The following is a 19,263-nucleotide window of genomic DNA, read 5'->3' on the forward strand; positions in this document are numbered from 1 at the left end:
AAGGATTGCTGAAATAATATTAACATGTAAGTTTTCATGTAAATTCCTGCTTCTGCCTAGAATGCACACTTTGTCAAGATTTTCCGCTTCCCATCATTAGGCCTCATTCCAATTATGTAATACGTACAGATAAGGCCATGCTTACACACGAGGCATACTAGCGATCAGAGATCACAATGCTGAATATTGTGGCCAACAGATTTATTAACTTCAATATATGTGGCTATATATTCACAGCGGATCTTAGCCAAAACAAGCCTTTAAATAATTTACTATCCGGAATTATTTAGTTCTGCCGTACTTTTCACTTTAAGCATCCAGTGTATGAAGGTAACTGTATAAGTGCATAATCTTTAGCACTACTGTTTTAAGAGTTTATGAATACATATTGTGTATACCCGTGTGTGTGGAGAGAGAGAGTATTCCGTGGGCTTGAATGATGAGTGAATGGAAGCATAGCCCATTAAATTGGGCAAACTTGGCCGTCTGGACGTTGCTTCTCCTCACCCTACCCTAGGGTGGGAAAGGAAGTCCGGATGATATATATATATATATATATATATATATATATATATATATATATATATATATATATATATATATATATATATATATATATATATATACAATTTGTTTGGGCAGGGTTTGGTGGGGTGCCAAGTTACTAGTTGCGATGTCACCAAATGAATGTCGAGTACTATGTTCTACCCAGCATCTTGTCGTCCTGTAGCACTCTTCAAACTGCTACAGATAACAATAAGAGCACTGGAAAGTTAATCTTAACGTAAACAAAAGAAAAAAAGTCCCTCTCGTGCATCAGCCAGGCATGGAGGCGTGCCCAACTGGAGGTATTTTTAATCCCACTCGCGACTGACAACCACACCTCGCACGACACATCCTCAGGTACTCAAGGTGTTTGCTTCGGTATTACATTTACCGTTACATGAAATAGTGTCTGCATGATGGGGTTGCACATTTAAATCTGGTGTACTAAGGGTTGCACATTTATATTTGTACTAAATAACCTTGTCACATTGGGCACATCCTTTGATACCTACTTAAAAGTTTGCTTGAAAAGGGCTTACGTTATCGCATGGACCTTTATGCTTTATTTCATATCATCGATTATACTTAAAACCTGAGCTAATTTTCCACACAATATAAAACTGATCATCACTTACTGGAAATACAGGCAGCATTCATTTCTGCAGTTTTCTATGAACTTAGACACACACAGAAAAAAAAAAAAAAGGGGGGGGGGTTGGAATGTTCAGTCACTGTATTCATTCTCATATGGGCAAAGACATATTATATCTGGAAGGCTATTACTACACCCACGAACCATAAGCAAACACTGTACAGTATGTGGGTTTAATCTATGATCTGAATACATCCTGCACAGTAAAATCGGTACTATGTAATATGCAAGCACCCTTAATTGAAAAATTTATTCATTATCAAGTTGAAGAATTAACCCTTATTCTTCACATACGTTGTTCATAACTGACTGTTAGATTAATTTGAAGACAGGTAGTTTTTTATGCAATTATGAATTAAAATCATGTCCTTAAAAGAATCATTATGTCTGCACAAATCCTTGGTGAGGACAGATAATTATACTTTACCTTTCAGAATGTGACCAAGGGGCCTACGGAGGTTGATGTCGACACTCCCTCCTACTGATGGTATGACACGAGGCAGTTTGTGGGAGACTTCCAGAAGTTTATAGCAACCGTATATCCTGCTGATATGACAGAAGAGGCATTTTATGAAGTTGCAGAGGGAGCATGGGCAGTGACAGTAGTGGTGGTGGTGTCAGTGGGTGGGGTGGCAAACATAGCAGTGATGATAAGGTGGCTGACAGCCCGACCCAACCCAGACACCTTAGCCACTGCCCTACCACTTGTTGACCTGCTGGTATGTCTCTTGGCTGCCCCACTTAGGTACGCACAAAAGTCAATAAATACGGACATATCTGAGCAACTCCTGGATTATAACGCACAGAAGTCCCTTAATTTCAATGTCCCTGATCAGCTTCTAGATTATAATGGTGATGACATCATGAATAAGACACTCTCCAGTCCGAGTTCTATAACTGGAACTCTTCTTAATACCAGTTTTATGCCCAGAGCACTTTCTAACACCAGTTCTATGCCAGGAACACTTCCTAACACCAGTTTTATACCCTTAACAGTTTATAACACCACTTCTATACCTGGAACATTTTTTAAAGCCAATTCTACAGACATGACACTTTCCAATGGCAATTCTTCTGTATGGGCACTTTCCGTCAATTCTACACTCACGACACTTTTTAACACCAGCACTACACTTGATCCTCTTCATAAAGTCAGTTCTTCACCTGATCCTTTTTCTAATATCAGTCCTTCATTTGAGATACCTTCCAATGGTAATTCTTCAGCTGGGACAGTTTCTTCCATCAGCAATGATTGCAATTCCAAGCCATGCAATGGTGTGTGTGAGACAGGTCACTTGATGGTGGTGGTAATCTGTGCATCGTCCTTGCATGTAGTCGCAGTTGTGGCGTTTCATCGGGTGGCTCTTCTAACACACTGCTTCTCTTCTCTGCTTGTACTTCTAGTACATTGTTGCTCTCCTTTGCTGGCACTTTTAACACAGTGCTGGCCTCCTCTGCCATCACATTTGACTGTTCCAATCGCCGTGGCAGGGTTGACACTCATAGGTTCGACTATCTTCATCTGTAGTCTTCACTCCACTGGAAACTTTACAGGGGAGTTGCCAATACTTGGGGTGAGACACTTGCTGCCCGAAGGTACTACTCCATCAGTAATTGTGGTGGCATTCTTGTGTTACCTGGCTATACTGTGCTGTCTTGTTACACTCTGCTACCTAGGAATTATGGCTGCCCTCCTTCACCAGAGATGCATCAGAACCACTACAACAAGTAACAGAGAAATTCCATTAATCAATACTGGAGATGGTCTGGTCAACATCAGTACTAGAGAATATCCAATGCCTAATGAGGGTCTGTGTGGATCTGGGGCAGGTAGACAAGAGCAAGCAGTTAGGGCATGTGTAACAGTTGGGGCAGTGATAGTGACATTAACAGTCTGCTGGACCCTGCCCATTGTCCTGGCCTTGTATTCCTTACTAATCCAACCTTCCCTCCTGCCTACTCTACCTTATAGCGATGCCCTCATCCTTCTATCTGCCCTTGTTCATCCCTTTGTTTATGGTGAGGGTTGGGCTGCAATGCTAGCATGCCTAGAGGGGCTGTACCATATTTTAGCTGGCATGACACAAAAACTGACCATTACGAATCAAACCAAATCCAAAGGAAGTCAAAAGGGAGAGGTAGACAAAAGTTCAGAGATGGAGGCAGCCAAAAAAATTTCAGAGGGGGAGGAAGACAAAGAAAATCCAAAGACAGAGGCCAAGAAGAAAAACACAGAGTAAGAGGGGCAAAGAGTAATGGCAGTCTTCCTTAAAACAGCTCTGCTTATGACTTAACCCACACACAAGTACATAGTGATACCTACAAATGGTTCTCTTAAGATCACCTATTCCTCCTCAAGGTATTATATCCCTCTGACAAACTACTGATATACAATGCCAACACAGTCATACATAAAAAAAATTATCAAGATCTACAGTTTGATGGATATGAAACCGATCAAGTACAATGGGATTAACACTGCATCTTAGACTGTGTAACACCCTACTTTCACTTCCAACACAATACTTTTTCTCCCACATTTCACAATATTTAAAGTAGTAAGGTGTGCAATACTATTCTGACGGGTATACAGTACAAGCACACTGGTACAAATCTAGTCAGTCTGATCTAGTCCCATATGAATACGAAACACCAACTTACAAAATATAAGTTATCAAGTGTAGGAATTTCTTACCTAATATACAGGCCTATCACAACATTTTTTCTCAGTTCAGTCACATACAATATACCTAAGGCACAGACAACATTGGTACGGTAGTGTTATATCAGTGTGATCATTAACAATTTAATCCTAATTTCTTTTTGCGAAGGGATATACAAACTTTATGTGGTAAGTGGGGCGCTCACCATCCACTCATTTGATGTAGTGCTGCTCTAGGGTGACTGCTCCTTCCATTCTCCCTTCCTCTTTTGTCTTTCTTTCCTTCATTCTTTCTTCCTCCTCCTGTTTATGGGTGACTACACTGAGTGACAAGCCAAATGGTTTCCTCTACACCAATTACTACGTTGGGTGGTAAACATATAACCACAATGTGGCGCCTGGTGGTTTAGTGGGTAATTAAGGCACGCCAATCACATGGAGCCTGGGCAGATTTATATCCATGGGGTGGTTGGGGTTTATTGATCACGTAATGCCACTCAGGGATGAGTGAGGCTGGTCACTCTCATCTAAAATGTCGGGACCAACCTGCCTACCCCCGGGCTCCTATGCTCCTCATGGGGCAGCACAGGATTGGATGATGAATGATGAAAGAATATACAAACTATTAAAAATGTTAACCTGTTCAATATTCATCTTCTTTATTTTCTGCTTGCTATTGCCAGACATTATACTCAGCACTCAAATGCCAAGTGAAGGGGTTAGAAACTGTCCATAACCCCTTCAGCAGAAGGACACTGAGGTACAGTCTGGTATAAATTTGTCTCTGTAACCAACCTATTACATTATTCAGCCTGGGGATTTATTTTTTTTCATTTTTATTTTATTTTTATTTTTTTGCTGATAGCAATTACATTCAGCTAGGAATTTTTTTTTTGCTAGAGGGATATGATATAGCATTCAGTAACCCCTTCACTCAGAGGTTCTCATATATTATAAAGTATAATAAAGTTGTATGGAAAGAGGAAAAACCAACTAAAATATACACAATCACCAGATTTACATGGTTAATGCTGTCTACATAACTGATCTCAAATTGACACATACAGTATTACCAATTCAGTATTATTAGTGTGTACTAACATTGCTGGAATAAAAAAAAAGACTTGAATCCCATCTTGTAAATACAGTATAATTAACCTGATGTATGGCAAATGCAAATTCTGTTCTGGTAACCAATATCAATATGAGAGTGCCAACATATTTCCTTATTTGCAATTACTGTACACTACTTGTGCTTGTCAGTATGATGATGTACCTGTTTTAGAAACCTTCCATCAAGCATTTACTGTATGCTGACAAACACTATACAACTAAAACGCAGAGAAAAAGCAAGAGGTGCTGTATATAAAGACCAGCCATGGCTAAATCTTGCCAGGTATCCCTGTGAGGGAGCAATACATCAATTACATAAATATAAGTTGGCTTATGACACAATGGAAGATAACAGGAAGATACAGAGCTACAGTAAATGTGTACAGTATCCTAAGTAGACCACACGAATATGTCTGACACCATGGTAAATTGAGACAGTTCGGTAAAAATTACAATTCCTTCCTTGGGCCAGGTTCACACCAAATGCTTACTGGTGAGGGCAAAAGCTCTGCATGACTGTAACCCATACTGATAGTTCTTGCCAACACCTGTAAGGGTTTGTCATTCTAAAGTTATACCTGTACCCACCCATGCCTACAAGTATTTGGTGTGAACATAACCTTACACAATTCTAGGACAGTAAACTTATAGTCTCTTCACTGATGAATTTTACATTTAATTTTTACTACCCTTTGATGAGTTTATTCTGCTGTGACTTTAAACTGCAGGAGGGGCAAGGGAGGACAAAATGGGTTTACCTAATCTTATTCTACGAACTAATTTTGCTTACCATACTAGGTCCACTGCTGGAGTGGATCTTTTCCTTGGAGACAGAGTGATAACTAGAAGTAACCTCATGTTGGCAAAGTACAAATGGGGAAGGGGTGTCTGTAAGAAGTGATAACTGTGAAAGTCAAAGTTGTAATGGCTGTGTGTGTGTGTGTGTGTGTGTGTGTGTTAGCTGGCTAAAATCAAAAGGGTGCAAATATATCATAAGGACACAATACCAGCATCCACTTTCAAATGTCTTCCAAAAATTGGATTTGAACCCTAGACTCAGAGTGCATATAATGCAATAGAAGTATATCTGCTGAACCACTGGAGCTCCTCTGATTACCAGCATGCTTATAATCTTGGAAGATAATGACATTATTCCTGACATACAATACAAAGTACAGTATGTTACCTTTTAAGACAAAATGAACACCCACAGACATGTCCCAGAGATCTATATTGAAATACTGTACTATGAAACCTCAAATATTCTTCCCAATTTCCTACTAAACCAATGCAAGTACAACTGATAGCAGAAATCATCACTCATCAACCCAACCTCATTTCCACCAAAGGAAGGGTGGGGATATGCTGTAATTAAGAAAACGTGCACCAATAAAAATAAATACTGTACCTTCAAATTTGAATGTTGATAAAATGCTACACAATATGGTACCTTAACAACCTTCAGGTGACCCTACAGGTAACAATTTTCAGTACAGAGTACAATATATACAAGTACTGCACTGTACTGGTATGGGATACTTCAGAGGAGGGCAGTTGCTAAACAATGAACTTACTTTCACTGAATCCCTTAGTAGTATCATCTTTATGTGTCACATTAGTATCCCTCACCAGACCAGGAGAGTAGTGGCCTAGAGCCAGGCTACTCAGCCTGGATATTGAAGTCGAGGGTCATTAATGCTCCCTCCCCCATGTGGCATCACGTGAGCAATAAACACCAATCACCCTCTCAGATTTCAATCACCGCCAGTATTGGTTCCAGCGGTACTGCTCACCTCTACTATAGACAAAAATATATACAAAAGTAATTCCAGTACTTAAGGGGGCATTGAAGGCTATAACCTCTCCAGTTTGACAAGTCTATCCTGTGCTTAGTATATCTGTATTTAGGTACCAAGAAAGTACTGAAGGGGCTAGTAAGGCTTTCTAATCTCTCTAGAGTTTGAAGCTTCAGTATGAAATAATCTAATCACTACTAAAACTACATGGAGACAGGTTATCCTACTGTAAAAACTAACTAATACTGTACTCACACTCTTACCAACTATCAGCAGGTTAAATCAAAGCCATGCTCATTAAACTAGGGCAATTTATTTATGCGGCTTCCTTATCCTTCAAGTCCTTGTTTCTACGGATGAAGGACCTCACACCAGCGGCAGATACGGTGGAGTAGGTGTATGCGCCCCCAGCAACGGTGCGACGGCAGGGCTTGCATGACCAGATTCCAGTGGCCACACGTCTCATTGCCTCCTGTGGCACCAAAACCAATGTCAGTCATATATCATCATCATACTGGCTTTTTTTCCCCATCGAGGATAGAGTATGGTAGGGTTCAGGAAGCAAGGATGATGAACACACGACAGAGGAAACATCATCATCATTTCAAACTACAGTATTTCTTCCCACCTACGAATCGGGTGAGGCAAAGTCCAGAAAGCAAAGAATGAGAAAACATGGTGGACAGAGAAGCATCATCATCATCCTAACTTTTTCCCATCTCAAGACGGGATGATGCAGGGTTCAGAAAGTTAAGGAAAGAGAAGGCATGATTGAGAACATCATCATAATCTCGTTTCCCCACCTACAGATGAGGTAAGGTAGGGTTCATAAAGCAAAATAAAACACAAAACAGACAAATAATGATATAATGCCTACTCACGTATCACCATCACCACCCCAATTTCTTTATCCTACCAAAGGTTGGGGTAAGGTAGGGTATTGAGAATGTGAACAACCCACTGATGAAGCTGACCAGAAACTGTACAAATTAACTGAGCAGGTACATTTTAGAATTTTGGGATGATCCACTGATAAACAGCCAGGTCTGAATTAGCACGGATGAAGTTCTGTTCATGACAAAATGGTGGGTTTTTAAATCATGGCATGACACCGAATATAAAAAAGATATTCAAGGGAACTAAATGTGCTACAAAAAATATAAGTACTGTGAAAATGTTGAACTTGAAAATGACCTCTAAAAAACTCCATGAGGAAAAAAAAAAAAAAAATCTACATTCTTATTAAAATAAATAAATAAATAAACCAAGAGAAAAATTAATAAAAAAAGCACAAAAAAGGGTAGATATAAAAAAACAAATCCCACAGCACTTACAATTACCTAATTTACTAATCACAGGAAATTCACCTAAATTATAATTGCAGAACTGAGAATTTTTGTACATTTCTTTTTCTATGATCTTCAAGGAGACATATGACCATCTCTTGTATATCATACCATTTTTAAAACCTACCTTTGCATTAATTAAGAGACCTTATAATTGAACTGAGATGCATTTTTGAGTATGAACAGGATCCATCAATAAAAAAGGAAAACACGATCCTATATCCATAGGTAAGGTTAAGTTAGGGTAAGTTTGGATAGGTTAACACAAGACAGGTCAGACTGGGTTATGACAAACTAGATTGGCTTAAATTACAAAAATTTAGTTTAAAGGTTTGGATAAATATGCACTGAGAAGGGTAATTTTGTGGAAAAATGGTGTCCATCTGTCTATGGCACCAACAGGGATTGTAAATATTGTTTTTGGTCAACATTTGGTAATTAACGTCACTTGATTTTGAAAAATATGTACCGGTATACGTATTTCCTGGTCATTTTTTTTGTTATTTGAATTAGTCTGAGCTTCACTTTTGTCAGAAATCACTCGCTTTGGAGATTAGGTCTACCCACGCCAAAATATACCTATTTACAGGTAGTTAAGGAAGCAGCCAGGTCGACCACAGCAATCTCACCAACAGGAAGAGTTGTTACAAGCTACTACATTATTAAATGCAAATATCCTTAAAATTTACAAATGCTACCAGTTTACTATAATCTGTTGCAACTTAAAATGCTCATACAATATACCACACAAAAATATTGCGAAATTTAATCCTTAAGAACACAGTGAACTTGACTCCCACACCTGCCTCTCTTACCTTGCCACAAAAGGTGCAGACGTGGCGCTTGTGTTGTGTGATTTCCATCTTCTTCACCATCTTACGCAGCGAGGCACCATAACGGGTACCATATTTGCCCACGATACCAGCCTTCTTCGTTCTCTTGGCCTACAAAACCACAGAACCGTAAGTAGGTGAATGCAGAGGCGCCCAATCATTTTATCTTCATTTTGGCTAATTATAAGTCTAAATTCCCCTAATTTTAATGCTCGTTAAAATATTTCGTGCATATATGAAGTAAAACAAAATACTGTATAATAATCAGTCACAACCATTTGCACCATACAGATACGATGAAGCTATATTATCTATCTTCATTATAGGTACTTACCGAACTACAGACAACTTACTCCACAGCTATATACATTTTGCGATGTACATGGGATCAAGCAACATACAATACATAACAAGGAATCAATTTGTCACAACCAGAATGTAAACAAGGAGGTGCCATGTTATTTTACTTTCATTATCGTTACTTCTAGGCCTATATATATAACATCTCACTCTATATATATTCTTCTGACAGTATAGGAACAATTTATATACAATGTATATTAATAAAGGCACGCACAAAGCAGATGAGTCAAGATTTGTCTCGCACATCCACTCACCATTGTACCCCGTTTGTTTTGGACTTGCTGAAGGCCGGTCAGCGGGACACACAGCATAAACACCAACACGCAAATCCACATTATACATTTTTATACACTATAATTATGCATTAGACACCATTCATACACCATAAATATTCTTGTCGTTTTAAATATTTATGACAAATATATATAGATACTGACCATTTGAGAATTCTCATAAACAGATATAAGGCGCAAATTTCAAATGTTTACTGACCTGATAATTCCTGAAATATCACTAATAATGCACCCGTTTCTATATACAGCATTTTGACAGGCAGTTCATACAGGCAATTTTAACGAAATAAAGCAAAATATATGAATTGGAATGAGTGTTTTTAGAAATTAACCATACTCAAGATTAGCTTCTTGTTCCACTGTATTCATACTTCTTATCTTTTAACTTTCAGTACAGTGATTTCCATTTTTTACTCTTCTTACCACTAGACCTATATCCAGCTCAGTGGAGTTAAAGAGCCACTTGTGAGGGGAACTGGAAACAATCTTCATATCTAGTATAGTATGATGATGTTAATTTTAGTCATATAACTGCCAGATCATTTTATTTAGCTTGAGGAAAGCCTCTCATGGCAACGAGGTTAGTAGCCACAAGGTATCTGGATCCACACTACAATTCTTAAGGGTGCTGGAATGGGATGCTTTAATGAGGTGACTGGTAATACAAACATCCCTTACCAACCTCCCTATTCCCTCAAAGAAGGGTGGTGGATTGCAGGACAGAGGCACCTTCAGCCTACAGTCAACTGGGATCACATCCACATGAGCCTGGGGTTCAACAATGACCACCACCACCAACAACAACAACACCATCACCATCCATTATACAACTTACATCAAACACCTTATATCATATACGGGACAAGGCCAAATAAATAAACATAACTTTAAACTCACAGAAGTCATTATCTTGTATGAAAATAGAGTACAAGTTTTAATTAACATTCTGATTGCCTGATTTAACTTCTGAAAATAAAGTCTTTAGTAAATCACATAGATTATATTTTTAAAAATTAACATAAAGCATCCAAATCAGAGGCAAAATGAGGGGAAATGAATTCCCCAACCTAGACCTTGATAGATCATATAGCCCCAACAAGAGGCAATGGCGGTGCCAATATAATGTATTTCAAATGATACTTATCAGGCTTGTATTTTATTAAGCCTAGGAGACTCCCTGGCACCTCATCCTTACCAGTTTACTTCTGTATAAGACAAAGGCCAATTCCATATCACATTTTTATGGTGTGTGTGTGTCCTTAGTTAGGTTTCTACAATTAGTACATTTTAGGAAAGAGGATCTTCATACACTTATGTAATTACATGATCCACATCTTCCAGTTATGGTAACCCCTTAAAGTCCAGATATCTTTTAAATTTCATGCAGGCTAATGCTATACAATTTTCTTCTGCTTCCATTGAGGAAGAGGCCCAAGAAGACCTGCTAAGCCCATAAACAGTCAGTTCTGCAGTTCAGTAATAGAAAGCATCCTTCACAGGTCTCACTAGATAGCATCCTTCACAGGTCTCACTAGATAGCATCCTTCGCATGTCTCACTGACCTCTGAGCAACAATGTACACCTTGACTCTGTATTGCACTTAAACTAGACAAAGTCCTCATTTATAGCCATTAACACATTTTTTTTTTTTCTTTTTGCCAGCCACTTAAAATTTTCATTTCCGTGTACCCCTTGTGATTTTACAAGGAAGAAATAAATATAACCAAAGGAACAACAGTCAAAGTTTTAAAAATTCAAAATGCATGGCTCAAGCATACAAATCTATTAACCCCTTCAGCACAAAGATTTTTTTATTGTATAATTTATTTACTTATTTATTTTTTGCCAGATTACAGTAATATATTCAGATACTGAGAATTTTTTTGTAAACTAATGAAGATGTTAATGTTAGGGATTCCTGCATGAAAGTATAAGAAAACATACATCAACATAGGTACTGCATATTTTATTGAGGTAAAAATTTTCATTAAGGCAAATGTGCATTAGTTAATACTCATCCTTATTACACTCTTGTCAACAACCATTAATACTGTCATTCTCCATCACTCTCACACTTTAAACATTCATCACATTTAATTCCTTTCTGTTCATTCTGCTCTAATTCTTCACACATAATTCTTTTCTATATCTTCTACACTCATTCTTCACATATAATCCATCCATCAATCATCCAATTCTATATTGCCCCATGAGGAGCGTAGGAGCCCGGGGCTAGGCAAGTTGGTCCTGACATTTAAGATGAGAGTGACCAGTCTCACTCATCCCTGAGTGACATTATGTGAGCAATAAGTCCCAACCATCCCTTGGATATAAACCTAGACAGGCTCAATCCAGTTGGAGCGCCTTAATTACCCACTACACCACCAGGCGCCATAACTTAGTTCTATGGTTACCACCCAGCACAGTAAATGGTTTCCCGGTGTACAGGAAACCATTTGGCTTGTCACTCAGTGTAGAGTCACCACAGACAAAAGGAAGAGAAAAGAATGAAAGATAGACAGAAGAGGAAGTACGGAAAGAAGGAAGGAAGATTCTTTTCAATATCTTCTACACTCATTCTTCACAATCCTTTCTGCATCTTTTACTCATTCTTCACATATATTTCCTATATCTCCTACACTCATTCTTCATAATCCCTCTTCACATCATCTACATTCACTCTTCCCATATACACTACTGTACCTTCTACAATGTCTGATACAGATTTTCTTTATATTCACCTCCAAAATGTCCTTTTTTTTTTTTTTTCCCTGTCTACTGGCAACCTTTTCTGCTTTTAAATTCTTCTTTTCTCTCCATAACGGCCGAGTTTTATCCAGCTCACGGTTATCCCAACAGTTCAAGAGGATATGCATTAAACTGTCTGAAATAAGAAACGTTTTTCTTGTAATTTTTGATCTTTCGACTGTATAAGTACATAACAAAGCAATCTTGCTACTTATAAGACAATTCTCACTGGCACAAATATGGTGAACCCTTCTCATGGGTGAATATTCCTGTGCCGTTCAATGTTACAAGCTTTATTTTATCTTATTTTTGTTTCAGTTTTCTTTCATCCTTTTTCTTCCACCATTTCCTTGCTGCTGGAGTCATCTGTGATCAGTTCCGTCTTTCCTGCATTGTTCTGGTTGCATGGTGCAGTGCGTACAACAAACAACACGAGGATTAGTCAAGTCTGTAAATGGATGGGGGAATAGCGTAATGGCTCTCTCTCTACAGGTCTCCTCCTACTCGTTCTTCTGATCTCTCTATCTTGTCATCGCCATGAGGGAAAAATATAACTCTTTCCCTTTGCAGGTTTGTAATTTCTTTTTCACTCCTTCCTTCCCCTCCTCACTCTTTCCAACCTCTCACTCTCTCTCTTTATCATCACCATCATCATCAGAGTTTTCCCCCAAGTTCCACTCTTGACTCACCCTGCAAAAAACAGTGGCTCCACACAGATGCATAGTTTCACACACTCATGTCACTCACTAACACCATCACCATCTTCTATAATGCCACGTCGAACACTTGTCACCAGAAAGTCACAAGTAATTAAACAAATACGGTAGATATTTGATACTGGCAAATCCCCACTACATACTGCACTGATTAAAATATAGCTACTGTATTGAGAAAATTATAGTCCTATTACAAATAGTGATATCAGTAGTACCAATTTGGCACACACAATTATACTGTTTCCCTTCAGATGCCAGGCAAATGAAGAGATGCCAGCCAATAATATTTAAACCTACCTAACCAGTGATATTTTATTCTTGCTACCACTAGACAATTTTAATCTACCCAGGATGAATCTTTAGTAGCAGTAATAGTAGCAGTAGTAACAGCACCCCAAGGTTCATCTAAAATGTGAACCCAGTGGACTGCAGCCTGAACTTGCAATGGAGTTATTCAAAATACAGTAGGGTGTGTAACCCTTCCAGTACAAAAAGGTGAATAAAATTGTCTGGTAGCATAAAAAATATAATACATCACTTGACTAAGAGGCTTAACCTTTACACTAATCCTTCCACAGCCATGAGGTCATATCTGGTGGGCTCAGGAGGCTCTCTGGCACCTCCTTCAGCCAATAACACCTGTATTCTTGTTAGTTAATGGGGCTGCCTGACACCTCTTCCTTACTGCCATACTTCTGCATATGGCACGTTAATATTCCCTTGTATGTTATTTATGTACTTCAGTATACATAAACATCCCTTGTCTCTCTCCTTATTCATCGATAAATATATGCGTCTAGCAGACATAAATGACATACAAGAAAAAACCAAGGTGTAATATACAAAATAAATCCCTAATCAAGAAGTGCCAGACAGCATCCTATCCTGACAAGAATCTGACCCTACAATACAGTCTAAGTTTACCTTGTGATTCCCACAGTACAGAGGTGGAAGCAGGACCTCTCCAAGTGGGGTGTGTAAAGGAGGCACTATGGTCTGGTGTAGTGGCTTGTAGGGGGGGTATGGGAGGGGAGGGGTTGGTGGGGGGAGGCTAGGGAAGGGCTGGATAGATCTACAACGTATGGCTGTCCTGTACCGGTCCCTACCAATGCTAAGGCTAGGTGTGGAGTCGAGTCTGTGTATTGCTGACCTCCTATGACCTCCCCACTGACCCCTGTAACCTGCTGCGGAGTGACCCCTGGATTCTGATGTGCTGAGACCATTACCACCTGTTGCAATCCACTGTTGACCTGTTGGTGGGCTGAAACAACAGGCAATTGCTCCTGATTCAACGTTCCTAATTGATGTTGCCCACTTATTGCCTGTTGGTGTGCATTGATGGTGTGTAACTGTTGGTGTGCTGTTACGGCTGGTAGCTGTTGGTGCGCTGAGACCACTGGAAGCTGTTGGTGAGCACTTATGACCTGCTGGTGAGCACTGGCGACTTGCTGGTGAGCGCTGACCTGTTGGTGAGCTGTGACTTTTGGTACCTGTTGGTGCATTGTTACAGTGTGTTGGTGAGCAGTAACGGCGGACAACTGTTGAAGCCCTACGCTGCCCTGGTGAGCGGTGACAGCTGGTGACTGATGACTGGCAAGCTGTTTGTGGCCTGATACCACGGTCATTTGATGGTGATGTGATGTTTGTGAGGGATGCTGATGTGCTGTTACGAGAGGAAGGCCAGGAGTCCCTGTTTGGTGAGCGGGTAACATCACATTCTGCTGGTGAGATGAAATATTCCCTGACTGTTGGTGGGCTGGCACTGTGGAGGTCTGTTGGTGAGCAGGCACAGCCGTAACTTGTTGGTGTGCGGGGACTGTCGTGGTCTGTTGGTGTAACATCATATTCTGCTGGTGAGATGAAATATTCCCTGACTGTTGGTGAGCTGGCACTGTGGAGGTCTGTTGGTGAGCAGGCACAGCTGTAACTTGTTGGTGTGCGGGGACTGTTGTGGTCTGTTGATGCGCAAGGATGCTCGTGGTCTGCAGCTGGTGAGCCGGTATGGTTGTGGTCTGTTGCTGGTGTGCAGGGATGGCTGTGGTTTGCTGTTGGTGGGCAGGAACTGTTGTGGTTTGTTGTTGGTGTGCGTGAATGGATGTCACTTGCTGCTGGTGGGCGGGAATGGTGGTGGACTGCTGTTGGTGTGCGGGGATGGTGGTGATTTGGTGATGTACTGTTGTGTTTGCGTGGTGCTGTTGGTGATGTGATGTGGTGGTGGTTGTGGTGGTGCTGGTGTGGTGTGTGGCAAGGTCTAGGGTGTGCTGGTGAAGATGCTGGCCTGAGAGATCTATAACACCCAGCTGGTGCTGTGCATTAGTGTGGTCTTGTGTGCTTGTGTGGTGCTGTGCATTTGTGTGATCTTGTATGTGGTGAAGTGAAGGCAGGGCTGATGCAGAGGTGGGTAATGCAGCGTCTATGGTGTCTGTTCGTTGGTCTAAGTGGTCCAACATCACATGAACGATTGGGACCACCGTGGGAAGCTGAGGAATTTGTTCTTCTGACACCAGACCATCAGACTTTAACTGGTGCAGCTGTTCTTCTGACAACAAGCCATCGGATTTCAGCTGACGCATTTGTTCTTCCGACATCAAGCCATCAGACTTTAGCTGACGTATTTGCTCCTCCAACACTAAACTATCAGATTTTGACGGGCTCATCTGTTCCTCTGACACCAAACCATCGGATTTCAACTCAGGCATTTGTTCTGAAAACAAAGCATCGGACTTCAAACTTCGCACATCCTCCAGCCGTATGCTGAGTGGGTCCTCATTTCCAGCATTACCTTCCTCTTGTTTCTCTGTGGATAGTTTATCTGTATCTGGGAGTTTACTTGCCTTTGGGAGTTTACTTGTATCTGCTACCTCCTTGTCTTCTTTGGCCTCAACTTTCATCTCATCATTCTCCTTTTTCATCTGGGCGATGCGGATGGCTCGGGTTGCAGAGCGACAGACGCGGTCGGTGGGAGCTGCCGGGATCTTGTTCTTCCGTTTCTTGGGTTTCCTCCATGGTGGTTCTTCCCCATCTTGTCTCGGGTACTTACGAGGTCTTCCTTTCGGTCTTTTGGGTCTTGGTCCTTTGCACATAACCTGGTGTTTATTCATGAATGTTTGAGTACGGAAACACCTGTCACACGTTTCACACTTAAAAGGTTTAGAACCTATGTGGTGAGCCTTCCGATGTGCCTTGAGTTCCCGAGACGAGATGAATGATGTCTCACACTCCCGGCAAGCAAATGGTTTCTCCCCAGTGTGAAGCCTAACATGAACCCGAAGCTCAAGGCTCTGTCCAAAGAATTCCCCACAGTACTGGCACGTATATGGTTTTTCCCCAGTGTGACGCCTGACGTGGTTCCGCAAGTGTGAGGATGTGAAAAAAGCCTCACTACAGATACCACAAATATACGGTCTCTCCCCAGTGTGAGTCCGTTTATGGCCAACCAGATGTGAGGATCGGGAGAAGGTCTGACCACACTCTGAGCACTGATACGGCCTCTCTCCTGTATGTACGCGTTTGTGCGCCTTCAGGTTCGAACTCTGGATGAAAGATTTGCCACACTCGACACAAACATACGGTCGCACACCCGAATGTATCCTCATATGGCTACGCAAATTCGAGCTATTTGTGAAGGATGACCCACACTGCTCACAGTGGAAGTTACGTTCTTGGTTCTCTGGCTGTGGCTTCTTGTTCTTCTTAGCTGACTTTCCTGGAACAATCCCCAACGTGACCGTGACGTGTTCCTGCTGGACTGGCGTTTGTACCGGGGTTGGCACAGGTGTGGGGCTCTGGGAGGGTGCGGGAGTGGCCACCATCTGTACCGGTAAGGATTACTTTCGTCAGTGTAAAATGTATCTGTCTGTAAAATGGAACTACCGTACACAAAAACTACAATAATGTACTGTACTCTTTTCACTTTAACTTGGCCTAAAAAATATCGTGTACAATTTGAATACTGATCTGTAACATCAGATTAACACTAGAATATGATGCTATACTCTTTTTACTCTAACTTGGCCTAAAACTTTTGTCTCTCCACCTTGAAAGCTAAGCTCTAACAACAGATTTACACTACACTGGGATGATGATAACAGAGATGTGCTATGGAAATGATGAAGAGCTGAAACACCACCAAACTCTGCCTCTATGCTACATGAAGTATATAAGCTCCAAAAAGACAAAAATCCAGAACAATTTAAGGTGAAACTACAATATTTAGGAATGTAAAGCTCTATTTTTTTATTTTTTTATTTATTTATTTTTGTGCTACTGAGATTAGACAATGAAAAGGCCCAAAAATCTAAGCCAAGTTATATTAAAAGGAACTATTATATCTGTGGATGCTGAGCTTCAATAGTCTTTTTCTGCCAATGCAATATGTAAAATAAACTACAAAATGGCTGAAATCTGGGCCAAGTTAAGGTAAAAGAACTAGTCTACTTTACAATGGTTTGGTCTGTCAAGATACTGTAAAATGAAACTAAGCTGTAACCATAAAAAGGGAGGCTATAGAAACACACACACCAGAAGGCATTCCATATACAGTACAGTTGTTTGAGACAATTAAGATTTCTGTACCGTCAACCTAATTAAAAAGGATGATACCTGTACAGCCGGGACTGCCACCTGGACCTGCATGGGCTGGTTGACAAAGAGGTCATTGTAAGAACCATAGTTGTACCAAACCGTCTGCTGAACCGTGGTCTGGGGCACCTGCTGACTGCTGAGGGGGTCCATGGCTCTCTGATATCACTCCGACACAGCAACACAAGTGCTTAGGACACCTGTATTCCCTTTGGTTGTTGATCTGAAAGGGAGGAAACAAATACAATAAGAGAGTGGAACTCTGGTTGTTAATCTGAAGGGAGGAAACAAGGACAATAAGAGAGTTTAACATACTGGTACCATAACTGATGCTTATGACATCTGAATTCCTTTTTGTTGTTAATCTGAAAGGAGGAATGTATAATAAATAAATAAATAAAGAAAGAATGAGAGTTTATTTTACCATGAATGACACTCCTCTACTTTTTGCCACCAGCAAACAACAAAATACAAAGTTTAGCACTGCATGACTGGTGTTATTCTTTAATCACTCTTATCCATGGCGTATATACATGAAAAACACAGGACTGGTAACACAACAGTAACTCAATGGGCTAACATCATGAAATAGTTACCAACACTCTCAAAGTGTTAACCTGCCATAACTAGTTACTCCATACTTAAATAAAGATATCAGTTATTAGCCAGAATAGAAGATTACCATTATGAAGGGATGAAGCTTTCCATAAAGTAGTCTAAGTTTTACATACACTAATTACTGCCTCTTCTGATCAGCCAATCTACCTACCTAATATCCCATCCCTTACTGCCAACTGGGAGGCACAGTGGCCTGAGGGGTAGACTATTTAATTCAGGCATATGAGGGGGAATGACCAGTTGTTCATCCAAGTGACATTATGTGAGCACTAAGCCTCACCCCCACTCACATGTAAACCCTTGTGGGCCACATCTGTCTTGAGCCTAAACCCATTACATCATCAAGCACATGTTCCATTACAGTTACAACCCACAAAAGTAAATGGTTTCCTGGGCTACCTCAAGAGAAGGAAGAATGGGTGTTCCCACCTGCCACACGCAAATATCTGATCACACCTTTAAGTTAAATGGCAGTGACACATCCACACGCTGACAGTGAGTGAAATATGAGATGAAGAATTGCACATACAGTGGTGTGTTTGAGATATGCTGGATATTCATGCCTGTGTACGCATCCCTAAGTTATAAGCGTTGTTGACACTGACTGGATGAGTCTTCCATTCCCACACAGGATGTTCCAGCATCACCTGTAGGGAAAAAAATATAACAGGTAGTCATAGGTAGTCCTTAAGTGCAAAGGTGTAAACAAGCCATATGCAGGTCAGAATAATACAACGGATCATATATATGTACATGAATGGCCTCTGACAAGTATTTACTCTCAAGCTGGCATGAAATGAACAAAAACAGAAAAAAGATATAGATCTAACAGTAACCAAGCAAAAATTAATAGGCCTACACAATGACAATAGCATCCTCAATGAACACCAATACCAATCAGCACCGGGGCACAATAGTGGAGTATATTTTATGTCAGTAAGAACAAATAACATGAACGGAAAACAAGATGGGTAATACGATCTTACCCTATCAAGA

General features: G+C 40.4%; 3 protein-coding genes across 3 annotated transcripts in view; 1 reads left to right on the forward strand and 2 right to left on the reverse strand.

Moving 5' to 3' along the window:
* The first annotated feature begins 876 nt into the window (after positions 1-876).
* Positions 877-4,989, forward strand: LOC145407386 (uncharacterized). Its single transcript, XM_080278321.1, has 2 exons — positions 877-903; positions 1,633-4,989. Exon 2 carries the CDS (start codon positions 1,750-1,752, stop codon positions 3,436-3,438), a length of 1,689 nt encoding a protein of 562 aa, XP_080134447.1. The 5' UTR covers positions 877-903; positions 1,633-1,749; the 3' UTR covers positions 3,439-4,989.
* Positions 4,990-7,063: 2,074 nt separating this feature from the next.
* Positions 7,064-9,592, reverse strand: RpL37A (ribosomal protein L37A). The gene is made up of 3 exons (XM_080278491.1): positions 9,566-9,592; positions 8,931-9,059; positions 7,064-7,241 (listed from the first exon to the last, which is right to left on the reverse strand). The coding sequence occupies exons 1-3, from the start codon at positions 9,566-9,568 to the stop codon at positions 7,086-7,088; spliced, it is 288 nt and encodes a 95-aa protein (XP_080134617.1). The 5' UTR covers positions 9,569-9,592; the 3' UTR covers positions 7,064-7,085.
* Positions 9,593-13,573: 3,981 nt separating this feature from the next.
* Positions 13,574-19,263, reverse strand: part of LOC145407526 (uncharacterized) — a 47,636-nt gene continuing 41,946 nt past the window's right edge. Inside the window, exons 9-11 of the mRNA XM_080278450.1 lie at positions 18,831-18,914; positions 17,671-17,808; positions 13,574-16,880 (exon numbers count right to left, since the gene is read on the reverse strand). Coding sequence (XP_080134576.1) covers positions 14,058-16,880; positions 17,671-17,808; positions 18,831-18,914 — 3,045 coding nt within the window. The 3' untranslated portion in view covers positions 13,574-14,057. The remainder of the gene's footprint in view (positions 16,881-17,670; positions 17,809-18,830; positions 18,915-19,263) is intronic.

This window comes from Coenobita brevimanus, chromosome 73 (assembly GCF_032717465.1).
Source record: "Coenobita brevimanus isolate Jiangsu-jjx chromosome 73, ASM3271746v2, whole genome shotgun sequence".
Classification (NCBI taxonomy): domain Eukaryota; kingdom Metazoa; phylum Arthropoda; class Malacostraca; order Decapoda; family Coenobitidae; genus Coenobita; species Coenobita brevimanus.

Bases quoted from the DNA above. Each gene is read 5' to 3' on its own strand.
- RpL37A (XM_080278491.1), bottom strand. The intron at 7,242-8,930 runs GTAAGAGAGGCA...TTGGTGCCACAG, and splicing joins TCTGCACCTTTTGTGGCAAG to GAGGCAATGAGACGTGTGGC.
- LOC145407386 (XM_080278321.1), top strand. From the start codon at position 1,750: ATGACAGAAGAGGCATTTTATGAAGTTGCAGAGGGAGCATGGGCAGTG.